This window comes from Schistocerca piceifrons, chromosome 2 (assembly GCF_021461385.2).
Source record: "Schistocerca piceifrons isolate TAMUIC-IGC-003096 chromosome 2, iqSchPice1.1, whole genome shotgun sequence".
Classification (NCBI taxonomy): domain Eukaryota; kingdom Metazoa; phylum Arthropoda; class Insecta; order Orthoptera; family Acrididae; genus Schistocerca; species Schistocerca piceifrons.
In genome coordinates, this window is record NC_060139.1 from 661,961,265 (window position 1) to 661,973,789 (window position 12,525).

General features: G+C 39.6%; 1 protein-coding gene across 2 annotated transcripts in view; it reads right to left on the minus strand.

Moving 5' to 3' along the window:
• Positions 1-12,525, minus strand: part of LOC124775018 (male-specific lethal 3 homolog) — a 104,265-nt gene that overhangs the window by 34,124 nt on the left and 57,616 nt on the right. The window contains exons 6-7 of one of the 2 annotated variants that reach the window (XM_047249778.1): positions 11,071-11,211; positions 5,117-5,235 (exon numbers count right to left, since the gene is read on the minus strand). In XM_047249778.1, coding sequence (XP_047105734.1) covers positions 5,117-5,235; positions 11,071-11,211 — 260 coding nt within the window. The remainder of the gene's footprint in view (positions 1-5,116; positions 5,236-11,070; positions 11,212-12,525) is intronic. The other variant, XM_047249779.1, reaches the window with a different exon arrangement.

Below are 12,525 nucleotides of genomic sequence, written 5' to 3' on the forward strand. Positions count from 1 at the left end.
TGATTGCCTGGGTACAATCACAGTTCCATGAAGACATTGATCATCTTGTTTCATAGTAGGTTAAATTATTAACAGTCATGGTGATTATTTTGAAATACCGAACCGTTCACTTTTTTCCATTTGTCTCATTTTCATTTGACTGCCCCTTATACCACTTACACCAACCTACAGTGAGATTCAGACAACAGTTCTGATTCTTAACAGGTTACACAAAGACAGAAATGGCTTCAGTACTTCAATTTGTGTCATTCTTTGAGACAACAGAAGATTCCGTTCTCACATAAAAAACAACCAGGTATGGGGGCAGACTTGGGCTGTGATTGGTTTCAGTCCGGGAGATGGGAGGACACTTGCATTGTACCCCATTTTTGTATTATTTCTGCTAACGCTCAAGTAGCCTCAGTTTTGCAGATCCTGACATAAAACAATGATCGTTTTGCTTACTCCAAGCACGCGCAACGCCATTTCACCTATGTGGGATTATAACAAGGAGAAACAATTTCCAGTCTGTGTGCAAAGTTATGGTCGATGGGTTGACATGTGCATGCGGAGGTTGGGGGGGGGGGGGGGGGGGGGGAGATAGCTCACTACATTGAAGTGGGTGCTTGGAGACATTTTAACCTCTGGATCAGTGCTAACAACATACAGCTTGTTGCCTGCATCTGTGCTACACATTGATACATCACTAAATGTTGGTAGTAGGCAACAAAGCACAGAAAGTTACTGACTACTCATGAAATGTGCCAACTGGAACAATGGTAGCAGGGCCCATAACTTGGTGACCGAACTAGTTATCTGCTGTCAGTTCATGCATTACAGCAAGTGCTAGTTTGTTAATTTTGTACAAGTGCTTTTGTGCACTTTTGCTGAGTTTATTCGCAAAATGTCTAGTATTAACAAGAGAAAAGTAAATACTGAGTCTTGTCACTTTCAAGGAAAATGTAGAGAGCATTATTTCTTTACATGTACAAATATAAATCAGTTTGCTTGTTGTGTCTCATGAATCACTAACCGTTTTGAAGCAATATAATGTGAAGAGGCACTTTTCTATGAAACACACTGTTGAACAACAGCTTACAGTACAATTGCAGAAAGACAATATCAAAATATTAATTTCCAATTTGGAAAGCAACAACAAATGTTTCCCAGATTTGGACACAGCGGGACAGTTTAGTTAAAGCTCGTTTTATACTGAGGGCCCCTTTGACATTCTAGACACACAATGTATCAATCAATAAATAAAAAGAAAATCCAACAAGTAAGTTTATTGAGACAAAAATTCCTTCACAGAATTGTTATGATGGCAAATGACATTGCAAAAAGTTTGTGATGACTTTGCACTATGTGACATTTGTGAGACAACTCAATTAGCAATTTTTGTTCAGGGTGCAGATGTGAAGCTAACATAATGGAAGAATTATTAGCCTTACAACTAAAAGGAACTACTATTGGTGATGATATTTTCAAAGAAGTGAAAGAAATCATCGAAATGTTTGATCGGCAATGGAGAGAACTTGCTGGAGTTTGTTCTGATGGAGCACCTGCAATGGTCATTTCATGAAAAGAATTTATTGAATACTGAGAAAGCCAATTTAACAATTATTCACTGCATTATCCAGCAACACAGTTTATGTGCTAAGTAAATTAAAATAAAAATGTCATGGATATGGTTATCACTATCATCAATTTCGTGACGTCCATCCACTAAATAATCACCAGTTCAAATAGTATTTGAGTGACCATTGTATCCAAACAAGCCACCTAGCTCACCACTGATTTCCTTGGAAATTTCCTTTCAAAAATGGGGGAAAAATCAATCTTTCGAGGGTGCACTGTCTCTGTGTACTATGGTTGCTGTCTGTGAAATAAAAAATTTGATAAATTTCAACTGGTGAACAGAGCAACACAGTTTGAAAACTTTTATGCTGCTAAAAACCTGCACTTGTACTCACGGTAACCAAGCATAATGCTGCTAAGTGCTGCAGTCTATGTAAGCCACTACTCTGAGGTGGGTAACATATAACGAATTCAACAATATCAGGAATAGTATAAATCGCTACTCACCATAAAGATGACCTACTGAGTTGCAGACAAGCACAATGATAAGACTGTTACACATGATGTAGGTATTGGACACAGCCTTCCTCAGCATAGAAAACATACGTGCATTCCCATAAGCAAGCACACCTATAGCCCCCCCCCCCTCCCCCCCCTTCTCTCTCTCTCTCTCTCTCTCTCTCTCTGTCTCTCTGTCTCTCTGTCTCTCTCTCGTGGTGGCCAAGTGTGTCTGAGGTGTGTTTGCTTGTGTGAATGTGTGTATGTTTTCGTTGATGAGGAAGGCTTCGGCTGATAGCTGCATGTGTTAAGATTTTTTATTGTGTCCATCTGCAGCTTAAGGGGTCATCTTTATGATGAGTAGCAATCTATCCTATACCTAATATTGCTGATATTCCATACTGGAGTTTCCATTGTTTGAGACAGTGAATTCACTACCCTACACAGTACACTTAACTGTTACACGTATCTCTGTCCTGTTACCATTCTTCTACAGTTTACAGCTCAATTCCAGTCTGCATCCATTTGGTCTTGTACCCCCAAAACTTTCTTACATTGGGATTTTGTATAGTAATTTTTACTGTATGTCAGCTGTATGATTAAATGAACAGCTGTTTGAAATATGTATGTCATAATTTTATCCCCAATTCCTTAACTTACAGATAAAGAATTTCTTTATGGTGTAATACAGAATTTGACTTTTCTGAAAATTGTCTTAAGTGACTGATTATGTCATTTTATGCTCTCAACATGCCGTTTTTTCCTCTTGCATTTCACTATCTTTTATAAAAACAGAAATGAAATTAAAATAATTAACACACCCACTAAAACACTCCATTCGAATCATGTGATGCCTGGGACGTCACTGGCTAGATCACTGCTCCTAATGTCATAATGGTAATTAACAGTGATGTCTTGTTTTGGAATTTAGATTACAAATGGTGTTCAGTACCATACTGTAAAAATACATCTACAAGAATCCCTGAAAAGTTGTTTTCGATTGTTCCATAGAATGAGAAGATGCATAAAATGTGGTTGCACTGTACTGGCAAATTGCCACCATGTTGACACAGAAGTTCACTAACTTAATTAAAAATGTCTTGCGCTGTGAAGTTAATGTTGACTTATCTCCAAGATATGCTCTCCCACTGTTACAACAAAGAATAGTATCATTCAAGGAAATTAAACTTAGTGAAAATTGACGTTTTAACTAATGACACTGCAGTCATTCGGTAGCTCAGTTGTTAAGAGAGGTAAACCATCGAATTTTATAAGACAATGTCCATAGATCACTCACTGGTTTGAATGTAACACGAAAGAACATTTTAACTTATTTGTAAAATGTCCCTTCATATGAAAACCAAATCACAATTAAACTTCACCACACACAACAGAATATTATTGTGTTCTCCTTGCTATTTACATGTGCTCACATTTTCAACAGCTGTTCACTCAAGTCAAGTTCAAAAAGATATTTTTTAGTCAAGGTGACCACACACTTTTTACTTTATTAGAAACAACGTTTGCATCTTCATACTGTCTAGCTATGATCCTTACTGTTTAAACTTCAGCAGTTTCATTGCAGTTTCATCATCTTACATAAAGATGAAGTAAGTCTTTTTCAGATGCTAACATTAGTTTACACTCACAAACATCAGAGCCGTTACGTCTGTGTCACCTCGACCTCGTAGTCTACCTTGTTGTACTGTGGACATATAGTGATATCGTCACTCTACCAGCAATGCTTTCCAAAGAAGTGAACTGTTTTCTTATAAAGTAAATGCATTTATCCTCTATTGCCCATTTCTCAGACAGACTAATGCAAAGCCATATATAATATGGCCTACGACCTAAACAGCTGCTACAACCAGTTCTTGCTAATGTTATTTTTGTATTGTGTATAAACTTTTAGAAATATATGATCCTCCCAGGTTCCGAACATATGACCTCTTACACTGGAGTCAAACATGCTATGTGTTGCGCTATGCAATGTGTGACGTGCAGTACTCATCTGAGTATCTTCTATACAGGAAATCAGCACTAAATATTGCCAAGAATAATTCTGCTGTGCTTTGGGTCATAACTCATGACTTATACTTAACAATCTAGTTATAATATATGGATCCTTTTGCAGAACTTCTACAATTCCTTAGTTCTGAGCAAGTTTAATAATGTTGCAGGAAGCAGGTGAAGGTCCATTGTTGCACATATCACCGCTCTAAATGGGTGGAGCACAAACACATCAACTTTGGCAAGGTTTCCACAATCAGTGCTCACAAAATTCATTTCTATTGTTACTTTAAAGTTATAACGGCATTTTCCACCACTAAACAGATAAACTGCTTGCAGTAAAAGTATGTTAAAACCCCCTAACTTCAGCTAACGCTACTATAACCCAAGTATAGCTTCGTCTTATTCATAGCCTGTGACATCACCAGAGCATCAGCCAGTAACAGAGGGTTTTCGATAATGTGACCAGATCTTGATATTTAAAGATTTTTCAGCTTCAATTACATAAAAGTAACATTTTGTGAGAATATTGACAATAAATGCTATATAGATGTTACAATCAACCAGAATAAACCATATGTTTAACACAGAAAAATAGCCTATTGTTTTAATTTTACTGAAAAAATATCTTGCTTCAACGGTTACTCCACATCATTGATACAAAATTCTGGTAAGTGCAAAATCAAGTGATTCTGCTGAAACGTGAGAAAGACACCTGACAATAATAAGTTTAAAGCTGAAATGGCATCACCTTGATAATCAGAAGTCTGCACTTATGAAATAGATTTTTGTGCACACATTAATTCTTTCCATCATTGAAAACATGAGGAGCTGAAGTTTAACCCAACAGCAGATGGAATGTTTTCATGGTTACATTAGTACTGAACTATAAGCAGCAGAACTTATTTTTCTGTACTGATGAAATACCATTCCAATGAAATCTGGAGCTATTAACTTCTTATAACATAATTATTTATTTCCGATGACACTAGTATACACATCCTGATCATACACATGATGGGAAAGTGATTATTCTGAAGTACATACTAACCACATTTGTTATCATATGAAACTTCATCCAAATGGCTGGTGCTTGGTTCACTCAAATGACTGACATTACTCTGACGGAACTTGGCATTCTCTCCATCTTTATCAACTGCAGCATATATCCTAATAAATACACAACTGTGTAAGATATTACAATTTGTTCAAATTTTGATACAAGAATTTTTATGCAGAAGGGCTAAGGTTTTCTAATAAATTATGCATCACTGCTATCGTTTTTCTCTCCATTGCAGAAGAATTCACCCTTAAGTGACTGATGCCCTCTTCCAAGAGTCAAGGTCAAACACATCATGCACACAGAACTTGGGCTATGAACAGGCATACCCTGCCTGGTCCATAACTATCCCATTCTGGAAGAATATTATTTTAATTATTCAGTTTCTCAACTAACTTTAAATCTATCATCTGTTTCTTTATTCAATTAGTTCTGCAAAATAATTATGTTAAGTTATGGTTATTAGTATTTAGGAGCAAAGCTTTTATCTTTTGTGAAAGTACAATAAATAACTTCTGCTAGAGAGAGGAAAAAGAGGCAGAGCTACAAACTTCAAATGTTTCTTTAAATGGAAAACTGGGCTATACAATTAACAGAAAACTCCATCTACAAACCACATATTGTACCAGGTATGACTTAAATGTATGCTGATGGTGTGAAAGCTACAAATTTCATTGAAGCTGTTTTGATTATGTAATAGTAATGGAATTCAAGAATTCAAATTCTACAGATGAGAAACAATTACAAAGTTAAGAGCCATATACTGCATCAGAAAATTACACATGCCACTTAGGAGGACAGATTTTGTGCACATGCAAAGTCATCTCTTGTTGCCATGGAACTAGCAGATTCATACATATAACATTAAAGTGCCAGTTCAATAACATGGAAACATAATTATTCAGACACACTTCATTGTTTCCAATCTACACTAAATATCAGCTCTATCACAACAATCATTCAATGTAATAGTTCGAAAGCCAATCTCTCCAACACTGTTCATTTTAGGAAAATAAACTTCACTTTTTGGTTTAACATTCTAATATTTTTGGCTACATAGCCCCCTCCTACCCACAAATTGGCACCTAAACGAAATGTCTGATCATCACCATTTTGATAGTACATGTCAAGGTGAAAACAGAGTTTTTAATGACAGCAGTGCAAAGCTTCCTTTTTTTTAAAATCAAACAAAGACCATTTCAGCTGTCTGAATCTGAATTTCAAAATTTAAAATTTCAGGATGAAGAAGCATACATATTGTATAAGGAAATTGCACATGCTGTATAACATTTCATAGGAAATGGCAAACAAGATTTTTATGTAACAAATTTCTGAGAATGTGGTTTTTTCCAAGTGCGCAACTAATGGGGATCAGGATATCTAATAGAACTTGGAAGAACTTATTTCGCAAATAAACTGGCTGCTTGTTCTGACAAGCGGCCCATTCATGTTGCTGGAAGTCAATAATCTCTTGTTGGTGCATTTAAATGATCTATTCTTGCCTCAGCAACAGTAATGAAATATTCAGCTGGTCGAGTATAGTGTGTTGCTGAAGTCTTCACCTACATGGCTAAATTTCTTTGACAGTTGTCGACAAATTGCAATATCTGGCAAGCTTCAGCTTGAATAATACAGAAACTCAATAATCTTATTTTCATACCTATCGGTAGATAGAATTCAAAATCCACTGAGTGGTGACAACTTTGGCAATAGTTACTAGTATATTTTCATTCCAAAGTAAAACCATGCAAAGTCTCACCAAAGGTACATCCACTGTACTTACAGTTCTGACCATGGTAATTACTAAGTATGCACACAACTGTAAGTATTGGAAAAAACTACATGCACACACACAATTTTATCATCATCAGGGATGATGCTGCATACAAAGACAAACAGAACTGACAACTACACATTAACTGACAATAAATTAACTACTGCTACGCAGACAATATGAAAATGCAGAGGGTTGATTTGCAAGAAACACTATGACCTGTAGCACTCCTACCAACATTCAAATGTTATCTGTGATCACTTAACATTCATCCAACACAAAAAACGTTAACCCACCCAGAGTACATTAAGTTAGTGTTCCATATAACAAAATGCTAAAAGACTAAATGGAAGGTATTCTGCATCCACCTATTTTCTTTGGATTGAATTCAAAAAGCCATTTCAAATTAAAATAAATGCTTGCTGTGAGAGCAGAACAGAAAGCTTAAACCAACAATTTTATATCCTAAGCGCTAAAACGAAAAACAGGACAACACATTGATCTGAAACTTCCTCCCAGAGTAAAACTGTGTGCCAGACCGAGACTTCAGGTCGGGACCTTTGCCTATCGCAGGCATGTGCTCACTGACTGAGCTACTTAAGTATGACTCACAACTTGTCCTCACAGAAAGGCATAGGTCCCGAGTTAGAGTCTTGGTCCGGCACACAGTTTTAATCTGCCAGGAAGTTTCACGTAAGTGCACACTCCACTGCAGAGTGAAATCTCATGCTGGAAACACATTGAGCCTTTACACTGCTGCTTATTAAAACTGCACCCTTGCTGTCTTTGACACACAGTGCATTAACAATACTCACGCCACAACTATGCAAGCATAATGCACGTTTTGATGTAGACAACAAATTATGAAGTCTGTATGAAATTCCTTTTTCAAGTGATTATTTGATTAAGTGTGAACAGAAACCTGAACACATGCAGACAGAATCAAGAGAATGAAGAATGACTGTTTCAGGACTCTGTATCAGTGCATACCATCACATTCTTAATTAAATCCACAACTGTTCACAGGCCTGAGGAGGGATATTTTGCAACTGATGTCACCTACTGAAGTAACCAATACACACAGTTACCAACAGCTTGACTGATCAACATCAATGAATAAATAACATATCTCCATGGAATATTTTTGTAAACCTCTGGTACTTTAGAAGTCAGACACCCCTGAGAATTAAGACGAAATCCCCCACCACCCTTCAAGGATGGATTGTTTCCATCGCCTACAAATCTCTTCACATGGTGATCACAATTTAACTTCCCTTGTTTTGTAGAATTGTGATGACAGAAATAGTTGACACACAAAAAGAAAGAGAAAAATGTTACCTCAACAATAAATCTCTCTTCGATAGTCTGTACAGATGGTCTGAGGAACCAACTACACAGCAATTAAGTAGACAATTATCCCGCGAATTGGAACAGAGAGAAACTTCATTTAATGCTGTAATGTACCTGCTTTGTTTTCCTTTTTTACATTCTGGAAGATTTGAATTGTTTCAGTGCAACCGTTTCAGCATGAAAAGTAAACTATGAGCATCCACTGCATCTAGCAATTGATTTGCAGGCAAATGTAGTCAGCATGTTGGAGCCCACAATCACAGAGTAACATGTATCACAGAGTCACTACTATTAGCAGTGATCTTTCTGCCCTCAATTTTCCCCACACCCTCAAGAAAACGCACAAAACTAAACAAACAGCCGTTATCAAACTTCCTGGCAGATTAAAACTGTGTGCCCGACCGAGACTCGAACTCGGGACCTTTGCCTTTCGCGGGCAAGTGCTCTACCAACTGAGCTACCGAAGCACGACTCACGCCCGGTACTCACAGCTTTACTTCTGCCAGTATCTCGTCTCCTACCTTCCAAACTTTGCAGAAGTTCTCCTGCGAACCTTGCAGAACTAGCACTCCTGAAAGAAAGGATATAGCGGAGACATGGCTTAGCCACAGCCTGGGGGATGTTTCCAGAATGAGATTATCACTCTGCAGCGGAGTGTGCGCTGATATGAAACTTCCTGGCAGATTAAAACTGTGTGCCCGACCGAGACTCGAACTCGGGACCTTTGCCTTTCGCGGGCAAGTGCTCTACCAACTGAGCTACCGAAGCACGACTCACGCCCGGTACTCACAGCTTTACTTCTGCCAGTATCTCGTCTCCTACCTTCCAAACTTTGCAGAAGTTCTCCTGCGAACCTTGCAGAACTAGCACTCCTGAAAGAAAGGATATAGCGGAGACATGGCTTAGCCACAGCCTGGGGGATGTTTCCAGAATGAGATTATCACTCTGCAGCGGAGTGTGCGCTGATATGAAACTTCCTGGCAGATTAAAACTGTGTGCCCGACCGAGACTCGAACTCGGGACCTTTGCCTTTCGCGGGCAAGTGCTCTACCAACTGAGCTACCGAAGCACGACTCACGCCCGGTACTCACAGCTTTACTTCTGCCAGTATCTCGTCTCCTACCTTCCAAACTTTGCAGAAGTTCTCCTGCGAACCTTGCAGAACTAGCACTCCTGAAAGAAAGGATATAGCGGAGACATGGCTTAGCCACAGCCTGGGGGATGTTTCCAGAATGAGATTATCACTCTGCAGCGGAGTGTGCGCTGATATGAAACTTCCTGGCAGATTAAAACTGTGTGCCCGACCGAGACTCGAACTCGGGACCTTTGCCTTTCGCGGGCAAGTGCTCTACCAACTGAGCTACCGAAGCACGACTCACGCCCGGTACTCACAGCTTTACTTCTGCCAGTATCTCGTCTCCTACCTTCCAAACTTTGCAGAAGTTCTCCTGCGAACCTTGCAGAACTAGCACTCCTGAAAGAAAGGATATAGCGGAGACATGGCTTAGCCACAGCCTGGGGGATGTTTCCAGAATGAGATTATCACTCTGCAGCGGAGTGTGCGCTGATATGAAACTTCCTGGCAGATTAAAACTGTGTGCCCGACCGAGACTCGAACTCGGGACCTTTGCCTTTCGCGGGCAAGTGCTCTACCAACTGAGCTACCGAAGCACGACTCACGCCCGGTACTCACAGCTTTACTTCTGCCAGTATCTCGTCTCCTACCTTCCAAACTTTGCAGAAGTTCTCCTGCGAACCTTGCAGAACTAGCACTCCCCCAGGCTGTGGCTAAGCCATGTCTCCGCTATATCCTTTCTTTCAGGAGTGCTAGTTCTGCAAGGTTCGCAGGAGAACTTCTGCAAAGTTTGGAAGGTAGGAGACGAGATACTGGCAGAAGTAAAGCTGTGAGTACCGGGCGTGAGTCGTGCTTCGGTAGCTCAGTTGGTAGAGCACTTGCCCGCGAAAGGCAAAGGTCCCGAGTTCGAGTCTCGGTCGGGCACACAGTTTTAATCTGCCAGGAAGTTTCATATCAGCGCACACTCCGCTGCAGAGTGATAATCTCATTCTGGAAACATCCCCCAGGCTGTGGCTAAGCCATGTCTCCGCTATATCCTTTCTTTCAGGAGTGCTAGTTCTGCAAGGTTCGCAGGAGAACTTCTGCAAAGTTTGGAAGGTAGGAGACGAGATACTGGCAGAAGTAAAGCTGTGAGTACCGGGCGTGAGTCGTGCTTCGGTAGCTCAGTTGGTAGAGCACTTGCCCGCGAAAGGCAAAGGTCCCGAGTTCGAGTCTCGGTCGGGCACACAGTTTTAATCTGCCAGGAAGTTTCATATCAGCGCACACTCCGCTGCAGAGTGATAATCTCATTCTGGAAACATCCCCCAGGCTGTGGCTAAGCCATGTCTCCGCTATATCCTTTCTTTCAGGAGTGCTAGTTCTGCAAGGTTCGCAGGAGAACTTCTGCAAAGTTTGGAAGGTAGGAGACGAGATACTGGCAGAAGTAAAGCTGTGAGTACCGGGCGTGAGTCGTGCTTCGGTAGCTCAGTTGGTAGAGCACTTGCCCGCGAAAGGCAAAGGTCCCGAGTTCGAGTCTCGGTCGGGCACACAGTTTTAATCTGCCAGGAAGTTTCATATCAGCGCACACTCCGCTGCAGAGTGATAATCTCATTCTGGAGCCGTTATCAAAGTTAGTAATAGTTACTTTTTACAGCATGCAAAAACCATTGTTAGCAAATTCCAGTTTTTAACATTTAAGGACATTATCAGATCACTGAAGCAGGTGTTTAATACTTTACTATGCTTTGAACACCAAACACAACTTACCCCAGATCGGTCTCCCTTTTAATATTCATATTCCGAGTTTGTTCATATTGCTCTTTTTCTTCATTGTACAATAACAGGCCACTCAGAGTGAAGTCAAAATAAATTCTTACACCATCTGCAACTTCTTTGCATATATTAATACTGCAAGAAAGAGGGAAAAACACATTTAATTACTGGACGATTTCATCTCAAAGCTTACAGGTCATTTCAACTTGGGGTCACGAATTCCTCTGGAAAAAAAATATACATTACACCTGCACACCATAAAGCATTTTCGTTTCATCTTAATTTTTGTAAATGGTACAGCCCTTTGAAAAATATATATATTTTGTAAGTAACTCTTAAAACAGCAGAGAACAAACAAGCGTAACTACTAAACCAAAAGTACTGGAGACCTGGCAGATGTTTCGCATGAACGTTCCGTCTTAGCGTGTTGAAATTTAATTTACAACCACACACTTACGTGCTTCCTTTAACTTATAAAATTTAAGATGAAAATTTGAAGTTTTTTCGCATCATCACTGAATTTCTCGCGTAAAATATGCATGTTGGCAACACTGTTTCCAGCACTCTTCAGTTTATAACAAACAAGTGAGAACTTGCACATAAACCATTCTACATCGAGTTGTGTGTTCAGTTTGAACTGTTTGTTAGATACAATGTCAGTGAGGAAATACAGCTGTGGAAGAGTGAGGCGTGTGGACCATGAAAAAGAGACAAAATATGGTGACTTTGAAGAAAAGTGAAAAACACAGTTGTTTGAAATCTGTCAGAGGTATCTCAGAAATATCCTGGTCCCCAAGTAACAGCATTAACATCACACCCACTGCGCACAAATTGCTACACTCACTGCAAGGAGAAATTTAGTGACAAACCACCTGAATAATCACCATCACCGGAATGTGATAACACAGAAGACAGTGAGGTGTTTATATCCCTGGGTGTAAATTTGTTGATGCATTGAATGTTAGCATTTCTGCTGTAGCCCCTACTATATCCCCCTTTTAAACATCCAGGAAAGGTAAAAAGCACAAGAAGAAAACAGTATGCAAAAAGGACAGTGGAAGAAATTGAAACAAGTTTTGCACAAGCAACATCTTCAAAACTTTGTGAAGTGGATAACGTAGATGCACTTTGTGCAGAACCTGATGGTAGCAACACATCCACAAAATGTAACACGTCGTTTCAAAATCTAAATACGGCTATCTCAGCACCCACTTATACTGAGAAGTTACAGTTACTGACACTGATACCAGGTAGCTACTCTAACAAGGGAACCTCCCCATCGCACCCCCCTCAGATTTAGTTATAAGTTGGCACAGTGGATAGGCCTTGAAAAACTGAACACAGATCAATTGAGAAAACAGGAAGAAGTTGTGTGGAACTGAGAAAAAATAAGCAAAATATACAAACTGAGTAGTTCATGGGAAGATCATTACATCCAGGACACTGTGA